Source organism: Copidosoma floridanum, unplaced genomic scaffold (genome assembly GCF_036245765.1).
Source record: "Copidosoma floridanum isolate Cflo_tuat_1 unplaced genomic scaffold, Cflo_Japanese_pri ptg000034l, whole genome shotgun sequence".
NCBI lineage: Eukaryota > Metazoa > Arthropoda > Insecta > Hymenoptera > Encyrtidae > Copidosoma > Copidosoma floridanum.
The window spans coordinates 1,532,102-1,554,389 of record NW_028321911.1 but is presented as its reverse complement, the minus strand read 5'-3'; the positions used below and the strand labels follow the sequence as shown (position 1 = coordinate 1,554,389).

Below are 22,288 nucleotides of genomic sequence, written 5' to 3'. Positions count from 1 at the left end.
AATGTAATAATTATGAGAGATAACTGTATTTTCGACATGCAATTGTCAATCTATGATTCTAGATACATTAAACTACAAAACTGAGCCCCTAACCTCCAAATATTTGTCAAAAAGCAGAAGTGCATGGTTTTTAATCTCAAATATTCTTTAATATGGCATTTAATCATCGTAGTATTTTTTTTCAATTGATAATTGTACATTCTTGCTGTTTATCAAGTTATGTAGTGGCATAACGTCCCTAACCTTAAAAAAAAGTATTACAATATTTTTTCCAATCTAACTGTCATTTTAATCAGTCTTTTCATCCATTATTCAAGAACATAAGGAATATAATAATAGGAGATACTGAATTTTTTGATATAAAGAACGAGTTACTGCAGTTAAAACTAAAATATACTCTAAAAGTATGTTTGGTGATCTGAATAACAGAAAAATCAGCTTTTTTACACTAAATGAGATTATGAGTATTTGGGAAACATGAGAAAATATTGTAATACTTTTTTGTATGGTTAGGGACGTTATGCTACTACATAACTTCATAAACAGCATAAATGTACAATTATCAATTAAAAAAAATACTATGATAATTAAATGCCATATTAAAAAATATTCGCGATTAAAAACCATGCACTTCTGCTTTTTGACGAATATTTGGAGGTCAGGGGCTCAGTTTTGGAGTTTGATGTATCTAGAATTATAGGTTGACAGTTGCATATCAAAAATACAGTTATCTCTCATAATTATCACATTGAATTACAACTAAAGTGGTCCGAAACCATAAGAAACTGATTTTGTACAATTTTTTTAGGTTATAAATCACATATAGCCTTAAATACAAGTACAGCACTCATATAGTATCTAGAAATCAAAGATATCGGAAAGTACACAAATTCTACTACATAGCCATAAGCAAACCTCATACAACAAAAAAAATGGGTCGTGGGACCCACAATAGAAGTGAAACTTAAAGTATCAAATATTGAACTCATTTTATCCAGAAAATTATATGAGAAGCAATCATATGTGTTATTGCTACAAGTTAAGATAGACCTACAATTTCATAAAGATAGACCGCAAATACGAATTTGAGGTTATGTAATCATAACAAATGACACCTCAATTTGTGCGTCTCAATATTTTATTTCTCTTTTAGAATACCCGTAAGAAATCGGTATTTTTAGCCTATTTTGCTTTTTCATCGAGATATGACGATTTTTCTTATTTTATGAGGTTATGTTGTCATGAAAACACTTTAAATTTTTTTGCGCACAAAAGTATTATTAATGTTTAAAGTATACTGTAATTTATTTGCAATTTATAACTCCAATTTCATAAAGATAGAGCGAAAATACAAATTTGAGGTTATGTAATCACAACAAACAACACCTCTATTTATGCGTCTCCATATTTTATTTTCCTTTTAGGATACCCGTAACAAATCGGTATTTTTAGCCTATTTTGCTTCTCCGTCGAGATATGACGATTTTTCTTATTTTATGAGGTAATGTTGTCATAAAAACACTTTAAATTTTTTCGCGCACATCTGTATTATTAATGTTTAAAGTATACTGTAATTTATTCGCAATTTATAACTCCAGTTTTATAAAGATGGAGCGAAAATACAAATTTGAGGTTATGTAATCACAACAAATAACACCTCTATTTGTGCGTCTCGATATTTTATTTCCCCTTTAGGATACCCGTAAAAAATCGGTATTTTTGGCCTCTTTTGCTTCTCCGTCGAGATATGACGATTTTTCTTATTTTATGAGTTTATATTGTTATAAAAATACATTAGATTAATTTGTGAACATTTCTATTCATTTTCAAGGTATACTATAATTTTTTCGCAGTTTATAACTCATATGTCAGAAAAGTACAACTAAAATACTAATTTGAGGTTATTTAATAACAAATAATACCTCATTGCACACACACACACACACACATATATATATATATATATATTTATTTATTTATATACATACGTAAAAATTTGAGCATGTAGTAGCAAGGGGAGCGAGGCAGAGAGAAAGGCCGTCCCACGTCCCATTCTACGCATATATGCACTGCTCTGGTGGCAAGGGGGACAAGGCAGAGAGAGAGAGAGAGAGAGAGCGGCTGGAGTTGGAGTAGTAGGGATGCCTTTTAGTACAGCATGTGGCGGCAAGGGGGACGCGGCAGAGAGAGAGAGCGGCTGGAGTGGTAGGGATGCACTGGTAGTATAGCATGTGTTGGCAAGGGGGACGCAGAGAGAGAGAGAGAGAGAGCGGCTGGAGTGGTGGGGGGCTCAGAAATTTCGTGTCACTCGAAAAAATTGACAACGTGCCATAAGAAGTTTCACTTCGAAAAATTGTTAATTTTGGGGCAGATAGACTACTTTTAGCCACCATATTGGTCCGCCATTTTAAATAAATGAAAAAGGCCACACGCTATTTGAAACTAACAAATAAGTTACATTTTACGCCAAAACAGTTTTCAAAATTCTTTAACCAATTATGGACACGGGGGGGGGGTGTCCGGTTGACGTGGATCGTCCCGTATAGATAAATTTTTTTTCAAATAAATACCTACTATCGTAGTATATTTATTCTTTAGGCTTTATTGCAATCGAGTACATATTGTAGCCTTGGTACAGTAAGGCACATTTTACATTATATTAGTCACAGTATTACAGTATTGATTTCATGTTACATTATTGGTTACACACTATACATTATTGGAGACACTTTGTAGTTTGTTGGTACGGTGATTATGCCACATATACCATCTCAAGAGCAAAGGATCTATGTGGTAGGCCATTTTACTGCGAGAAGGTTACCCAATCCCTTTACGAGGAGCATTACGTAGTGAAAAAGCACATGTGGTAATTCACAGAGGTACTTGCTCGGGAGAGTCGCACAGGCTGGGAATCGAACCCACAGTCTTCCCCGTGCCGTCCCACAAACCAGCGGACTGAGCCACCGCGTGCTCTATGATATATGTATTAATATATGTACGAATTGTTGTTCATGTAATGCAGAACAGAACAAAAATTTTTCCCATAATGCCCCGAAAAAAGGTACTTTTGGCCAGTTACGTGGGACAAAAATTCTGTGCGCGGGACAGACGCTTATGATTTGTCTTAATAGTTTAGACCAATAATAAAGTTTTGCTCAGAAGCTCTTATTTATAGCTGTACGCAAGAAAAGAGCTTCAACTACTAAAAGAAAAAAATCACTTTCGATCTATAAGATCTGTTTTTTATTACTGTTCAGATTTTTGTTGATTAATTTTTAAAGGTATTAAATTTTGATATCTACGTACGCTAATTAAGACTTTGGTCTACAATCAACATTATGTAATGAAAATTGAAATTATGTATTATTCAATACAATGAGTATAGTTGCTATACCTACAAATTTTTTATAACAAAAGACGGAAAATAAATGTTTAGGGAGTTTTGTGTAAGTTTTCTTGTACCTTCGGTTCTTTTCTCTTACGTTGAATGTTAATAATTCCTTGAGGGTTTTTAAATGTCAGAATTGTATTTATATGCTAAGAAATTATTTTATTATTATGAAATTATGAAATGACCTTGCTAATGGATAAGTATCAGCTTACCAAATTACTTAATAGAATTAGTATTAAAAATATACTTTTTCCGACGAATTGGAAAAAAAGGGTTTGTAATATTATATATGTATAAATTTAAATAAAACATATAAATAAAAAGAAAATAAACCAGAATGATGAATCGCATTAAAAAAAAAAAACCAGTGGACAGTGGCTGCTTGGGTATCTAAGTAAGAAGTCCTACTTATATAAAATTATATGGTAGATAATATAATTATAAAAATAAATATACATTCCATGACAAGAAATTTTATGAAACATTATAAAGAATATGTTATGGCACAATACAATATAAACAATGTCTCTTTAGGAGGTTTATCACACATAGGTTTTTTTGACACATTATTCAAGCATCAAAAGTATAGTAAAAATACCATAAGAAATATCCAAAAAAAGTTGCAGGTTATTTAACTGTACCCTCTTTCACGTGTTTAATTTTGAATATTTGCAATTTAACATGTGACCTTATGGAAAAATCCATTAAAATTACATTTATAAAATCTGTATAAACTTCCAATTTTTTTTTATATACAAGATTACTTTTAGATAAACCTGTTTTATTTTCAAATAGATCTATATTTTTTTTTGTCTAGTAACACAAGAAAGAAGGGATCAAGTTTGCGTAAAAGCGTGTATGTAAGCTGATCCATACAAAAAAAATAATTTCCAGGGTTGTTGCATACATTTGCGCTCCTCCAACCTCTTTGAATTTTGTTCTCAATCATAAAGGAAATTTTGTAAAACAAGAAAACGCAATAAAAATAAATTATTGTATTTATACAGTACTGTAACGTACGATATGCAAGGCATATCATACTGACTCTCCCTGGTAACAACAAGGCTATTTTAGCATATCGTACGTTACAGTACCGAAATTTTTTTTTTTTTCAATATGAAAATCATGAAAAAATGTGAAAAATTGTATAAACAATTATTTACTTATTTTAAAAGAAATAAATTAACGATAAGTGAATAAAAGTTTATTAATGCATATGAAAGCTGCACTGCTAATATATACTGATTTCTAAGTTTTTGAAAAAACGTGTACCAAAATATATATTTTATTAAATAAATTATTTATTAATGTAGTGTATAATTAAACCAAAAGTAAAAAAAAATTCATATTAGAAATATGTTACGAACTGTAAGATTAAGTGACGTAATCGGTTTTTCATTGTCAGGCTTGCTCATAGCAGAGTGAGTAAGGAGCTTGCTCAGTGACCAAGAGGACGGGGATTTGAATCTCTTTTAAAACTGTTTGGTCTGGTGTGGTGGGATAATGTTATGTGGTGTGGTGATATGACGTTGTGTGGTGTAGTACTGGGGACTGGAAGTATATCAAGAGGGGCGGGGTGAAGGGGGAGAATCAAAGCAAAACTCACTTCCGTTACACTTTTTCTCAAGGTTACCAATCTGAAATTGTTGATTTACTCCGTAGGGCAGAAAGTGCCTCTAGAAGTATAACTTCAAAAATCTGCCGATAGTTGGAATCGATCCTCAGATAGCAAAAAAAAAGAGCAGTGGCATAAGCCCTAACCATGTTAGCTACCGGTAGTTTGGGTGAGAGAGATCTTGAAGTTGCATATATTCATTGACAATCTCTGGAGCTTGTCCGACAGTTTATAACAATTGTGACGAGGAAAAATAATAAATTAGTGGTTATAGCTGAACTGCCATCCTTTAAAGATTGCTGAATATTTTTTCAAAATAATACTGGATTTAAAAATAAGTATTAACGTATGGGAAAAATAAAAAAAAAGTGTTTTGAAATCAAATTTTGTGAATATATTTATGAGCATTTAGTTCCACGATTTAATTGAATCAGACTGATAAGACAACATTGATGCAAAAACGGGATAACAAGAGTCAGTTAAATATATGTAGCATATACTCGGTTGCAGTCAAAAGAGAAAAACTCGTGTCGTCGCTTGCTTTGACTGTGCGCTCAGTTATATATAAGCTATAGTTGACGTTTTCGCTCCTCTACTCGTAGGCACACATTCGGTATACCTTTTCCACGTGTCTCCAAAATGTGTGTTTATATACTCAATTCCACGCGAATCCACTCCTCTTTTCGTAGGCACACGCTGTTCAATACGAGTCTCGCACTTTCGTAAAATTCGCGCCTGGTTCGACAGCTGGCAACGGTGGGTCGCCCCGATCAGTGCCAAAAAGTCATCTCACCTCGTAGCATAGTTTTTGTGTCCTTTTAAATATTTTACAAGCAACGTAGATTTTTGTTGGTACACTTTAGGTACAGTACCGACAATCGTCACATCATTCATTCCATAATCATCTGTAGTAGTTATATTTTCAACCTCGTTTTTTGCAATACGTATTGGCTCACGCTTTGCATCGATAAAATATAAATATCTGTGGGAAACTCCAAATATTCCTTTAATTTATCGTATTTATTACTGTAGGAATTTGGAGCTAGAATTTTTTTTCATCGAATCATCTAATCGACGCAACGTATCTCCAACCGTCTGCGAGGTTTGTTAAACAGGTTGTGTAAAGAAATTATTTGCTGCTGTAGGGGTAGAAGGACCGTCGTTTGCACTCATACTTGTGCTTTCTTTTTTTATTCTTTTGAGATGGTCTTTAGAGAGTAAAAACTTTGCTTCCTCTTTCCATTTTATTATTTTTTACAATATTCTTGATAATGTTTTACTTAAAATAGGTTGCAATATTAACGGTAAAAAACCGTTGCCTTTTTGAACTATATCTTTCCTCTTTTTCTCCACAAATGTTTACCTCTTCTTTTGGCAATCAATTGTGTTAAAGTACTTTTAAACAATGCAGCTCTCTGTTGTCTTGGGTAAATGGAATGAGCATACAGCGGAAAAATATTATCTGACTTGTATCTATAACAAAAATAATTTTTTTTTTTTTTATAACCAAAAGGATACAATAAAGTTCCTGTGATAAGTCGCTGCTTTTTTAAAACTATCGCACACGTTTTTTTCTCATTATGCGTTACCACTTCATGTGTGACAGACTTTCTAATCATCGTATTTTTAATTTTAATTGTCTTATTTTATTCTACATTATTTTCATTCCATCGTTTGACCACCGTTGCAATACTATTGAAATATATTTTTAATGAATTTTCGTAATTTAATTTAATATCCTTAACTTTATATACATCATGAACCCCCCCCCCCTGAAGATTTGCGCACGTGATATGCATAAAATTTAGGACATCCTGAAACAAAAGTCTCTATACACGATCCTTCACCATACACCTCTAACGCATCTGTTGACTGTCCTAATAAAGTACTGGTAGGTGGTTGATATTCACTGACATTTCTATTATTACTTGTAAATATTATTGAGTCTGTATCATACTACAAAACTTTTCTATCGAGTATTTTCAAGTATGAGTATAGTTTTAAACGTGATTGAGCTATCGTATATATGCAGCTACAGCAACGTTTGAACACGGGGAAAAAAGCGAAACTTCTCCTTTATATCACCACGTAACATACGTAACGCTATTATTCGGTGGTAAACAATTTTCTACATACTTTTTGCCATCGCGTAATACCTTCAGAAATTCTTTATAATCATTGACTATACTAATTTGAGGTAAATTTCCCCCTTGACCAAATTTTCCCCAAAACGAATTTAAACATAATTTTGCTCCAGAACACAGACCTGGATTTTTTTAAATGTTGCTGATATCTAACTTAATACCTTTTTTATGATCGTAATTATTAATGTATATCATTTATCTTCTTATGTCTTAACCATAATGGACCACCCACTCACTTCTTGTTTAATATTCAAAAAAGTGTCTATGTACTCTGTAAATAAATCACCACTTTAAGAAATATGATCGTATTGAGCAACTTTATATTTCCAAATGATATCAATTTTGAATAATTTATACCCTAGTTCTAGAGCTTTCATCATTTCGACGGATATTCATGTACCTGATAAGACCCTATCTGACAGTAATTCGTGAATACATTCTTCTTGAGAGAATGTTACTATACACATGGTGCACAATCCAAAAAGTAAACGACTATTTATTTTTGTTCGAAGTATATGGTGAAATAAATTTCGTGGTGGTAAAATTGTGCATTTTACTAAACCCTCGACTTTTTTTTTTAATTTTCAAAGTTTTTCCCTAATAATTCTAAACAGTCATTACCGGTATAAGTTTTTGGATGTCTAATGCCCCTATTTGATGAAAATCTAGACTGGGCCAAAAAGAATTTTTGGACAGATCTCAAGCCCGATAGCAAACGTAACCACTTTTGGATGAAAAAAAATGTCAGCAACAAGTAAAAAAAAATGGTAAAATAACCAAATCAGGTTTTTCGCTTCTATAGGAAAAGCTATAAGTCGGCCAAAAAAACGTTCTATATAAAAAAGATGCTAAACTTTAAGACAAACAAAATGAGCCCTGGTGACCCTAAATCGGCCTTACCATTTTTCTGTGAATTGCCAAAAAGTGCCTATTTTACCCTGTTTTTCCGTATTTCATAACTGGCGTCCTAATTAATATTTTGACTTTAAATTTTAACAGATCATGGGTCTTGTAATTCTTAAGAAACTAACTAACGCTGAATTGAGCGCACCGCCGATTTAGGCCACGCCCACTTCTTCGCAGCGCCATGCCAATCCAGCGCCTACGCTGGTACTTTGCGAAAAAACACTGTTTTCTGATATGTTTTTGGGACACTTACGAAGAAGATAGAGGTACGAAAATTTAACCAATGTTAGATTAACATCTTATAAAGAGAAAACATTTTGAAAAATGTCTCTGTGTGGTCTAATAATTTTTTTGGAGCCATTTTTTAAAAGGACCTTTTTTTAGTTTATTTTACGGTTTGCAAAAAGTTTGCATCCGATCGTCTTAAGATTTCATAGATTTTTTAAGAATCACAAAACCCATGTTGTGTTAAAATTTTAAGTCGAAATATTAATTAAAACGCTAGTTATGAAATACCGAAAAACGGGGTGAAATTGGCACTTTTAAGCAATTTGCGGATAAACGATAGGGCCCATTTGGGTTCATCGGGGCTTATTTTTTTCGTCTCGAAATTATGCATCTTTTTCATACAGAAAGTTTTGTAGGCCGAATTACAGCTTTTCCGATAGAAGCGAAAAATTTGACTTGGACATTTTTACCATTTTTTTTGGACCTTTTGCTGACATTTTTTCTTGTCCAAAAGTGATTACGTTTGTTATCGGGCTTAAGATCTATACAAAAAAATTTTTTTTGGCCCAAACGATATTCTTGCGATCTACCTGCATGGATGATCTCTACATTCCTTATTTTTCCTTTCCACAAAAGTCAGTAGATGCAATTTTTTTAAATTCTCCGTGTGTGTATACTTGGTAGCAGGATTAATCCAGATTGTATCTTTTTTTTAAATTTTTTTCGAAGTAGTACGGAACATGCACTTGCTATTGTCATGCTTTCAACAAACGGATCTACTTTTCTAACTTGCATGAAAATTTTTCGAAAAGCCGTGCAAGCTTTAATTATTATTTTAACATCTTGCACACAATATTCAACAAGCTCTTTTTTAAAGTCAAACTGTGCGTTTTCGTCTGAAGTTACTTTATCGTATCATTTCAAAATCTCTGCACGATCGCAGGTGTTCATAGAATCTGGCTCGTAGAAACGAGAATCTGGATGTGGACCTTTATAATTTTTATCACTCGTAACAAATAAATGTGTAAAATATTTTTTTTTTAATTATCCTGCAAGGCTAAACGTTTTGGGTAAATCAGACAATTTTATAGGTAAGTAGTTTAAACTATCTATGAATTTAATTTTTCCTAACGACATAATATTGCGCCCATGAAAAATAACCTCGGAGATACCCTTTTTGTCATCTACAATATATTTTAATATAAATAAATATCAAACGCCTTAGAGTTTTGTGCTATACATATAAATAAAGTGTAAGTCTTATTTTCAAATTTCACTGCAAAATCAAGAAAATTTTTCAGGCACACTTCACCCTCAAAAATAAGCTGTTTAACACCACAGAATAGACAAATCTTTCTTCAATCTCGTCTATGCATGCATTGGATCGTATTTGCACCACGCAAAGGATCGGTAATCTTTGCAATATTTTTTTCCGCAATCATGCTTATCTTGAGCTAACTTTAAAAGCTTGTCATACAAATTACAAATTTTAACTACATCGCATATGCTTCTTGTCCTTTTTTTGTGATTCTTTATACGCGCAAATAACCTTGTTATCTTATAATTATTATAATATAGATCTCCTTGAAATTCTCGTCAACAATCAGTACAAGATTATTTTAACGTATCGTTGGTGTTATTGCAATTTGGCGACCCGTGGCATATAGGGCAAACCGATTTACGAACTTGCTCACCTACGCGTTTGTAATTTTTATTGCACATTGCACGAAAATACATTGGTCTTACGGTTAATAAATTTTTAATTAAATTATAGTGCCTGGCGTCATCATAATACATGATGTTTATAAATGATGTGCAATATACTGCTCCGTCATTAGCACCATCGTATATAAGAGCTGTATCATCACCAAAAGACTCATATTCAAATATCCGAGTACATATGTTCTGTTATTTGAAATATCGCTGAAATTTAGAAAATTCTACGTACAAATACCCTTATTTATTATTTATTTCAATGTCACACTCTTGCATTAATTTAATAGCCTCTTACTTTTGTTCATTTTCGGGTTTTATTTTTTTCCATTGTTGGGACCAATCAGTCGTACAATTTTTCGTGGTCAAAACTTTACCACATACAAGAGCTCTAGCTAAACATAAATTATCTCTATTATCTATCACCAAAATGCCTTTTTACTTAAATTATTTAATACATCTCAGAATCTTCAAAACATATTTTGGTAACTAAAAAAGTATTTCGCTTGATTTATTCCCATCATGCAAAATTTTGTAAGTATAAAAATTTTTGTAAAACTAACATATTACTTACCAATTTTGTCGTATGCTTCGTACATATCTTTCAGCATCTTGTTATTCCTAGCATTAGGCGGTAGACACTCTACCACCGCTTGGGTAGCTATGGGACTACGCGTTAAGTATAGGGGGTACAGCGCGACCGCGTGCAATTCCGTCAGGTTAATGATGAAAAGCTCTTACAATTCTCCTATCAGCTCAGTAATAGAGTACACAGGTAACACGTCATTGAACAACTTTTTGGAGTAAACTTTTCGCACTTCTTCCGACACTATGGGTGCGTATCACGCACACGAACGTACGACCTCAAACAAAGCGGTTATCATTGATGCTTCAATTTTTCACTTTTTTTTTTTTTATTCATGTGTAGAAAATTAAGAAAAACGATGAAGCTATCAAAAACTAATGCAACGCAACAGTAAAATCACACTGCTACAGAATTTAACCAAGTTTAAGTAAAATGTAAAAAAATACACAAACCAAGAAAAAACGGTGTAGCGAGCAAAAAAACTTATGTAACGCAACAGTTGAAACACACTGTTACAGACTTTAAACAAGTTTAAGAAAATGTAAAAACTCACTGTATTAAACTTTTAAGTAAATTGAAAATGGAGAAGATTTTGAACGAGATATAACACGTAAAGTTATTGCAGCGTATCAGCAAGAAAATATGATTTGGCTGAGAGTGTCAGATAAACACTGATTTTCTTTTAAGTTTTCCTCTTTTCCTTACCTGTTTCTGTACTTCCATCCTTTCGTCTAAAATTTTGGCCAATGTATGATGAAAGTAAACGGTATATACAGGCAAATTACTCTACTCTTGTCACTGCATGGAAAATTCTTTAGGAAGAGTATGCCGTGAAATATTACTACTGAGGAACATCACGCATTTCAACTGCTATTTTTTATAGTTCTTCATGTTTTGAAAAAGATCAAAAAAATTGTAGCTGAGGGACAATAAAGAAATTGCAGCTAAGGAGCGATTGCATTTTTCCCAACTGTCGTCACTTACTCTTCTTCATATTTTGAAAAAAATGTAGGAAAAACCCTACATTTGATCAAGAATACTTCTTGGATAACTAAAAGAAATACAACTATAGGTATCACCTCGCATTTAAGCATGTTTTAGCAAGTTTTGTCGTAGCATTGTACGTGATAAAAATAAATGGTAAACTATCTATAGGACATCTATATGATTCATGTACCGACAAAAATTTGAGAGGGGGGTGTAGCAAATTTGAAAATTGTACCATTAGGATATCATTTCTTCATGAGACTGCCAGTCACCCTCACAGCATGGATAACGACAAACGTACAGATAACGTTTACCTTGCTTGCAAGGGCTTTTTTCTTTAAATTTTTAAATGAAGTATTGTTTGATTTAAATTTACAGCGACACATCGATTTGCAAAATGGATCCATTCATACAGAAACAAAAAAATTTTTTTACGCGTGAAAGTGATAAACTAGGATCTGATTTTGTTGAAAATACAACAGGCAGTGAAAGCGCTTTCATATCAACTACAAAAGTATTGTTCTATACGTATCCACTCAACAAGACGGCTACGAAAAAAATCGTTGTGGGGCTTCAATACAATACGCATCTTCAGTGTTTTAACCTTTCCTTGAAGTTTTCCAAGTGTCAGTTTACAGGAGGTGTAATTATAAATGCGCATGTATGGAGTGAACTTCATCGATCATTTTGCTTCTATAAATGATTACTTTAATGATAAAAACATCAGTTAAATGGAAAGCATCCAAGTGGGTAATATTGACTTGATATTTGCATTATCTTACGGAATGAAATCAGTAATCTTTGATAAAAACTAAATAAGTGACGGAGAAGAAGGTGGTAGGTAAAAAAAGAAAACGTGCGGTTTAACAATTGTCATGCAACACCGCACCTTTTTGGGACTCACTCAAGCTGTCATACGCGTGGATGAAAAACTTTGACACATCAAACGCACAGCTACGTTAGTCAATAAATGTAAGACTTTTTAGTGGATGAGTTAACTGTTCTATGTAAAAGTATGGCTCTAGTAAATAAAATCAATGTGTCGTCTTTGGAAAAGCTGATAGAGAAACACTTCTCATATCTGCGTAAAAATATCATAGGAAATCTTTACTCTACAATCGATAATTTCTTCTTAGAAAATAATTTTTGTATAGGTTTTTTAGAATTAACTACGTTCTGCTTAGAGACTTTTTGAATGATAAAAATTTTAAATTAAATAGAATTAATAATGCGGTATAAGATTGAAATATTTTGTATGCAGGCTTAAAACTTTATATTCATTGTTATGTTGTGAGTTTGTTATACAATATCTGTATGAAATATAATTAAAATTGTTTTTATTTTTAAAAAATCCCACCCACCACCTGCTTTTGCTACATTCATAACACTTTTACATTATTACTGATGGAGCAGAGTCAGTACTTGGACCATCCTCCTAAATTTTCTTCATCCAAAAAAAAAAAAAATTTTGTTTTTACTGACTTGGCAGTGTCGGTAATCGAATTAAAATTTTGCGTGAAATCTGTCGACATTATTAAAAAATTTTTGGGGTTATTGATTTGAATTCTCTGCCACTTTGGTCACTTGACGTCTGTCCAAAATAAGACCTCTGCTGGTCATGCCTCTAGGGCCAGCCGTATGTCATATATCTATGAAACTGTCTGGCAAAATAGTACCCTTGCTACTTTGGATATAAGCTGCTTAGAACTAAAAAACAGGTTATAGTTCCACCGCTGCTTATTATCCAAAAAAAATTGAAAATAATTTTCGGTGCAAATATGACATGATGTTACCACTCATCAGTCACTACAACAAACTCATTTAGAAGCTTTTACTTTATGGAGGAAAGTTTTAACAGTTAATTTTTTTTTTTTTTTTACCGGGTTACCACGACAGCCTACTGGCCTAGTCACCGGAGCCACCCACTCACCACCTACGTGTGAGGGTGTATTGCCAACACTCATTTCCAACCATTTTTTACTAATATCATACCTAAATCCATGGGCACAGTGTGAGTATCTCTGGTGGAACACCTTGCCAGTTAAGCTGACACTGCACCAATGGTGCATCGGGTCCACTCGCCACTGTGTGTAGCCTTTCCGTGGAGAGGACTCCATATTCCAGAACGTCCACTCCTCGCCGGTTAAGCCGGCACTCTCTGCCAAAGCATCGGATCCAGGCTAATTAGTATCCCCGAAGAAGCCCCATGTTTCAGGGACCACTCCTCGCTGGTAAGGCCGGTGATCCCTGCTCAACGCCTGGCCTCGGATCCACTAATCCCTACCTATAGCCCTAACACTGTTTCGTTTTCATTCAGGCCCGAAAACCTGTAGAGTAAGGAAAAAACCCTGGAATTACTCTGAAGAAAAATTCCACGGAAGAACCCGCCCCGAAACAGCCGGGGTTACATAGGAACTTTTATCGATGAAAACAGTTTTTGAAAAAAATCCGCATTCACCGGAAATCGAACCCACGACCCCTAGAACCGCGTTTTATCAGTAACAAGCACGCTTATCACTGAGCCAACGCCGCTCCTATTTTAACAGTTAATTTAGTTGTATAATAATTTATTTGGTTTCGCAGCATTTGATGCAAATGTATTGCAAAAAATTTATGATTAAAAATAACAAGTTAAAGTTTGTCTCATTAATTTGGGTCCAAATAATTGTCATGAAATTTTCATTGCGTAACAAACAACTTATCATTGGAATCATATGAATATACAGTTTCTGTTAGAGACTTTGAGAAAAGTTTATTTTCAATGGTAAATATTAATGGTTGTTTTCATCTTGTTAAAACGCTTCTCTGCCTATAAAAAAACCTGTCTCTTATTTTTCTACATTCTTCAAGATATTACAGTTTCATGAAAATTGCAGGCGGGCATCACTTTTTGAGGGTTTCTTGTCAGACCATCAATTTTTTTCTTCATGTCACGTTAGCAATTTTATTTCAAGGATTACACATGTATGAGTAGATATTACACTTTTATCGGATTTCAAAGTTAATTATTGGACTTTTTCTCATTTTAATAATGTAAAAGAAAAAATTTATGATCCAGAGTGGTTTTTCTAGATCTGTAAAAGTCTCAAAAATGACTCGATGATCTTGATTTTATTGCTGCTTTTACAGTAAAATCTCGAGAAAATATCTGTTGTTCCATGTATGTTCTGAAAAGCCACACACTTTAAAGTAAGCATTACATAAAGCTAGCTTTAAATGTCTTGCCGTATGGTAATAAAAAAAAACAATAAATAAATGAAATGCCAACGATTGTATTTTCATGCAAAAGTATTATTTCATATTAACTTTTCGAAAATCCATGTAAAAACTATTTCCTTAAAAAAAGATGATTAAATCTTTACGTAAGCTAGAAATCCAAATTTTTGTGAATTATAAAAATGACAGTTCGAAGTTAATTTCATCGAAATGATTGACGCGATTAATGCAAGCCAATGACATTTAGTTATTTTACTAAAAAAGCTTTATTGGGTGGTCTATTAATTTTCATAATGTATTTATGTTACTACAAATTTTTTATATCGGTATTGATATTTAATTACATATGTTTCATAAGGACATATTTATTATTTAAATATTAATATTGTTAGCAATAACACGCACGTTTGTTGAAATTTTATTGATAGTTTACAATATCCATCATAAAATGGCATTTATTAAGATTCTAAAAACTAAAATAAAACTTTTTTAATTGTTCTCAACATCTTTCATGACGTTCCATTATTTTATAAGGATGTAGTTCTTGTTATTCTACAGTTGCTACTCTGCACCCAATAAGGAAAAAAGGATTCCGAATTGAACTAAGAAAAACAATATTTTACAGCTTCCTGAGAAAATTAATATAATTTAGAGTTTTCTACAAAAAATATGATTCAAACATTAACAAAAAAAAGTACGCAATTAAGTTCTACGAAAGAGTGAATCTTTTTTTTTCTAGAAATAATTTGTAACAAAAATTGAACAACTATTAAACTGAATACTTTAAAAATATTCTTCTTTACTTTAACGTTGGTTAAAGGGTTTTTTTTACTGAACACTTACGAATCGTTTTCTTATTTGTAAGGGGCAAATCAAATGTTTTTCTTTTTTTTTAGAGAGATGGTTCCAATTTGTTTAAAATTTCAACGTTTTCTTGGACAAATAGTTGTACAGTATGTACATAAATGTTTGCATTAACAACTACACTTCAGAGTTGAATTAGTTGTAAAGCTTGAGTTACTTTTTAAATTCTGTTTAAGGAATGATTTTACTTGTATCAAATGACATTTTTTAAATAGGCACATCAAAAGGAACATTAATAATTTTAGTGAATTAAATAACATCGAAGCAAAATCTTTTTTTATGTTATCGTCAACTATGTTGAATCACCAGAAAAGTGTTGGAGTCATGAAAGGTATGTTTGAGTATTTCATCCAAATCCAAATCTGTTAAATTGATATTTTCCGTCATGTCTACCTGTAAAAATAAAAAAAAGTTAGAAGCTAAGTACAACTTGAAACTCATAATATCTCTAAACAGTAATTCCTTGAACATTTGCTTACCTCTCTGTTACTTGTCAGCATCAATACTTCTTCATTGTTTGTTGATGCTGTAATAAACTCACAAATGTCAGGGATGTTATTAGCAAAATGAGAAATACTTTTAGAATCTTCATAAGTGTCGGAAACATCATTTAACGATTGACAAATACTTGATAAATCACAGGATGTTTCGGAAATATTTGATTCATCGTTAGTCAATATAGAGTTATTTGAAGTAAAATTGTGAAATTGCGATAATTTGTACCATATATTGAAAAGTGCTTCATATTTGGTTTCTCCTTTCCAAATTGGATCGTCATTTGCTCTAAATAATTGTATTTGATGTTGAGATAAGAACTTCTCAAAATCAGACAGTAAACAATTTTGTGTCAATTCGGCTTTTCTGTTTGATATTTCAAGATCATAAATTAATCGGGGTTTTGATGGATTTTGTTTCTTTTTCTTGTTTTTCAGAAAGTCCACAGCATTGATATCAAAAGGATTTAATCCACATTTTCTGAATCCCTCTTGTAATATATCAGAAATGCATATCGAATTTAGAATTCTTTTCACTAGAGAAGCAACTTGATATTGGTGCATTCCAATGAAAAATTCTTCACACATTTCTATCCATTGGGATTTAAATGCTTCAAAGAAAGCTACATCCAAGGGTTGTATTATATGCAAAGCATTATTATAAAGGGGTACAAGTACTATTCCATTTGCAGAGCAGAAATCAGTTAAATAAAAGTTTAAAAATGGTGAATGGCCGTCAATGTATATAATTACTGGAAGTTGAGTGTTATTTTTTTTTAGCCATGGTTCGAAAATTTTTGTTATAAATTCATAAAAATTTGGAGCTAGTACAGTGCCATTTTCCGAAAATCCAATCACATAGTCTTTTGAGTCAGCTGCAGCTACTTTAATTGGCAGAGCTTCTCCAGCCAACAAAATTAATGTTGGAGCAAGTTTGCCTGTAGCGTTACAAGTAAACAGAACGCTGACACTTTCCTTGTCATCACTACTACTTGGTTTTTTGTTTCTTGTTTGATCTTTCACTGAATGTGGATGCAGCGGAAGCTCTACAAATTAAATGTATAGAGTTATTTATTTTATTACGCATGATAGCCATCAAATTATTTGTAATTTAATATTTAACAGAATAATATTTAACAGAAAAATGAAAATACTAAGCACAATCTTAGAGTAAGAATATTATAATTACTATGAAATAAATAACTGTAAAGCAAACTAAACAGTATTTTTATATTTATGGGGTCATTTGCTATGAAATAATTAATTTATTAAAATATTACACGTTACACATTAAAAAAATAATAAAAATGGAACAACTGTATGCAGAATTCAGCATATGATAAACTACTTTTTTATTTACCTATACTGTAGAGTTGAGCAGAGTTTTTCATATGAACTGTTAAAAAAATGTTGGAAAATTAAGAGTCTTATATTTTATTGATTGAGAGTTGTTTCAGATCAATTGAGCATATGTTTCAATGTGAAATATGTGAAAGTTTTCTGTCTTGTTTGTATAGTAAAATAAAAAAAATGCGCTCAAATGTAAACGAAGAACGTTGTCATGTTGAAAAGATGTTGATTTTGATTTCTACAGACGTTTAGTTGAAATGAACTTCGATAACTAAGAGTCATATTTTGTTTGTTGAAAATAAATTTTTGCTTGATTCGATAATTTTCTGAAAATTTTTCTTGCTCTGCTCAAAGCTGATTTTGTCAGTTACATTTTGGTGCCAAAACCCGAGACTTAATATTGTATCCAAAATTCGATCAAGAGAAAACATAGGGAAGAAAAGCAAATGGCTCTACAGAACTCTCCAACGAAACAACAGCAAAAAGCCTAGCCATATCAACAGCAGCAACGGTAGTGTCTGCAACAAGACGAGCTAGTGTGCTGTGGCCAGAAAAGATGACTCAGACATTGTCGATGACCCTAACTTCGTGGACAGCGCTGATGACAATCGCGCAGTTGATGCAGACGACAAGCTGCCATCACCGCAGCCCCTGGGCCCAGCTCCAATACGACCTCGTGCGCCAAGTGGTGTTTCCATTTCTCGGAGCCTCGTTGACTCGAATGACGAGCCGCAACTGCCAGTTACTTCTGGTCCTAATCCGTACACGATCTTGAGCGTCCCGCTGCGTTGCTGTCTCATCGTCTTCCTAGTTCTGCTAAGCGGCAGAGCATTGTCATGTCGAAAAAATATTGTTGATTTTGGTTTCTTAAGACGTTTAGTTTATGACGAACTATGATGGCTAAGAGTCACATTTTGTTTGTCAACAATAAACTTTTGCTTAATTCGATAATTTTCTGAAAGTGCTTCTTTCTCTACGTGAAGCTTATTTTGTCAGCTACAAGAGTAGTACATTTTATGAATGAAAGGGCTAATTAATTCAAGAATTTGGAGTCATTTGTAAGAAGTAATGATTGGGTTCGTTAAAGACAATATGTCAGATTCAAAAAAGTGAATGAAATTTTCAAAAATCAATGGATTTGTGCAAAACATTTTTTCAGGGAGTTTTTGTGGTCAATGATTTGTGGATCTTATGTTAGATCTAAAAAATTTAGTATGGTATAGATGTGGGTAAAAGCCACTTTAAATAAACCAATTAACATCAAATTTTGTATACAGCAATTTTTAGCTTTACAAGTTACAAATATAACCTCTAGTTATTGACTAGCGTTCTCCAAAATCCCTTAGATGATTGTCTTTATCGATCTTAATACATTTCAATGAATTGACGACTTTTGACGTTCATCTTGTATGTGCTGTCTTATAAATTTGAAAATTTAATAGAGTATGTATAATAAAAGACTACCAAAAATTTGTTTTATTTAAGTACGTAATGTTTTAATAACTTTTTATTACAATTCAATTGATTACTGGCTCACCCATCGCGCATTATTACAATGTCAGAAGAATACGAAAAAAGATATACCTTTTAGATACAGGTTTTAGTATTAAGTCACTTAAATCTTGAGTATGAGTTAAACTACCACTAAAAAGTAATAAAAATGATTGACAAATACATCTACAAAAACACTTGAATTAGCAATGCATGTTGATAACGATAGGAAGTCGCGTTTCGGAATTACAGTTGGTTGTGCATACTCCGAAAAATTCGATGAATATATATATATATATATATATATATACGCTACATTTGTGTTACGAGTCGGTGTCTATACTCGTATGACGCATTCTGTTGAAATTTATATTGAAAATCACAATGTAGGGATAAACTAAGAAACTAAATGCTTGTCAAAATTTACTTATGTTTTGCATACACACATATATATATATATACGTATACATATTTATTATAGTGCTTTACGTCTGGCTCTCTTGTAGAGGCACTACTTAGAGCACTTGATGAATTGGGGAGGAATTGGGGTGGGACTGGAAGGGGGAGGGCCCTTTCAACTGCTTTACATTCGCCCATAACGTTTGTCATGTCGATCAGGAAATCTTCCGTAGGAAAAACCTGATCCGGAACAGCCCGGTGTGTCTGCTTTATTTCTGACTCGGTGTCTAAGCTGCAGACTTAGATAACGGGGCATAAATTTGGCACACCTTCTGCTCACGATGTCAAAGGGACAGAGAAACAGTCAATCAATCCACGAAGCAAACAGCAGAGGCAAAATGGCAAGACTTGAACGGTCATCCATCCAAGTACTAACCGCCAAATGCTGCTTAACATCGGTGATGGACGGGACTGCAACTCTACCGCTTAACCATCGTGTCGGTGGATGAGTGTATGAGTGATTCTGCCGTAAGTGGCCAACTTCGTGCCCAGAGCTCATGCTACTGCAAGAAACTAAATTTGAATGTTAAAATTGCGTGAAATTATCCTAAAAGAGTTAAATTTTTTTGGAAAAAACTTTCAAGCTGATATATTTATTCCTTAATAAGATAATTAGGAAAATGTAATCAAAATGTCACTTTCGTGCCCTGTCCCAATCTCGATCTTGCACCTAAAAGCTTTTACTAGGAAAAAAAGCTTTTCTGCCATATTCTCGCATATACATGGTCAGGTATAGACATCGTATGTTACATTTGCGCCGTAATAACATTAATTTTCAATTTATAAGCAAGGGTTTTAATCAAATACTAAATGTCCCAAGATTTAAACGAAATTTTGGTGACAGTGGAAATCGCTTTGAAACCACACTATTGTATTTCATGACAGTTTTTAGAGGTCATTTTTTAAATCTCACATCGTGACAAAATAAACGGTTAAGTCAAGCTATCAAAATTTTTTATCGCTTTAATTGATACGTACTTTAATTTTTAATTTTCGTGTTTACAAAAATTTTGATTACTTTCGTCTCTCCCTCGACCCACCCCTCTGTTTTTCATACAGGTAACGAACATTTTTTCTGTTCTAATTATTGACGACAGATGTTTTGTCTGCGGAAAATTGTTTATATTAAGTCTACGAACCGCAATAGTACTCCAAAGCTCAAAATTTCGCTTTCGTACCTGTCACTTCCGTACCCCTCAATGATAAAAGTGTCTTTTTTTTCTAGCATTCGTGCACCGCAGTTTTACGAAACTTTTTTTTCAGTATTGGTGGGATAAAACATGAGACACATGTTTTGGCGTTTGATCCAACTTTTTTCGTGAGATACATCGATGAATATCGATTCCACTTCAAACACAAGTAGCGATGGAGTGCACTATTTAAGGTGGTCCAAAACAGGCTCAAATAATTACTGAAACGAGGCTTTATTGATTGCAAAAAAAAAATAATTTGTTGAATTTGGTGCCACCAATCAAAAGATGTAGGGATTTTTTTTTAAATTACGAATTTTCGGCAACAATTAACGAAATCTCATTTTTAGCAATTTTTATCGCTTCTCGTTAAACAGCTATAACTTTTGAACAGAGGCACTAAACGGAAACAAATTTTTTTTAACCGATATGGTTTAGTCCTAGCTTTTATTTTATTTGGGTTAGAATACTTTTACTACATAAGCAGCTTAGCTATAAGCATCAGAAGCGAAAGTATGGTTTTGTAAGTGAAAAATTTAATAAAATCGATGACCTTTAAGTAAATAAAAAAAATAAAAAAAAAAAAAAAAGAAAAATAAAAAAAACAAGCTTTGAACTACCCTCAAATAATTCATCATTTCAATTTGTTTCAAACAAACTTCATCTATTTTTAAAATTAAAAAAGATCAAGTCCTTTTAAAGAGTAACTTTGAAATATTTAACTGTACTAGAATCATAAGAGTTAATGCAATTATAGGTTGAATAATTTCATTTAGTCAACGCTCAACTTATTAAGGGAGGATCCCCTTTATTGACTATATTCGCTGTAGAAAACTATAGTACTGTCATAGTTTTCAATGCGGTTTATACATGTATATATGAGTTTTAACCTAGTTTTTTTGCTTGTTTTTTTATTTATTAGTAATTTTACATTACTAATACGAATAAACATTACAAACACTAATGTAATCCTTATATATATTCTTCTTCTTATAAAACAATATGATCCTTATCTTGACGTTATTTATTGAGATATCAACAAATGAAGAGGCAAAAAATGTGTTCACCCATTAGATGCCTTGTTAAATTGAAAGATACATTTTCATTAATAACTGGCTTCCAAAGCTTGAACAGTCTTGAAATTTTAACTGGAGCTTTGTCTTGCCATTATTTACCTACATTTCAAATATCATCAAAATCTTGACGTTATTAAAAATAAGGGGGATACTTCCTTAAATAGTATGGCTTAAGTCTCTTTCATGAACATCAAATATTGTGGTTTATATTTTACTGACCTTATTTTGACATAACTTCTTTATACAAAGTGTTTGTAACAATTTTGGTTTGGTGTTTAAATATTACACATGTAAATGTATAGTTATGTAAATGTGGTATTCCATTGTATGTGTACTATGGTTCAAAGAATAAAACAAACAATTATGAGCAGTTTTTAATAAAAACAGTTGAGTAAGCTTTGTTGAAATTATGCTCATTAATGACATAAACCATGCACCTAAGAATTTATGTAAACAGAAAAACGCTTCTTTAATACAAGAACTATTCTAAAAATTGCGCTAATTGCAAAAAAAAAAAAATAAGGAAAAAAAATAATGAACGGGAATCAAAAGCCAGACAGTTTGGCTTGAGCAAAAGA

At 32.5% G+C, this 22,288-nt stretch overlaps 1 protein-coding gene across 1 annotated transcript in view; it reads right to left on the bottom strand.

Moving 5' to 3' along the window:
* Positions 1-15,290: 15,290 nt before the first annotated feature.
* LOC106643282 (uncharacterized) overlaps positions 15,291-22,288 on the bottom strand; it is a 200,031-nt gene continuing 193,033 nt past the window's right edge. The window contains exons 2-3 of the mRNA XM_014358361.2: positions 16,130-17,190; positions 15,291-16,043 (exon numbers count right to left, since the gene is read on the bottom strand). Coding sequence (XP_014213847.2) covers positions 15,939-16,043; positions 16,130-17,190 — 1,166 coding nt within the window. The 3' untranslated portion in view covers positions 15,291-15,938. The remainder of the gene's footprint in view (positions 16,044-16,129; positions 17,191-22,288) is intronic.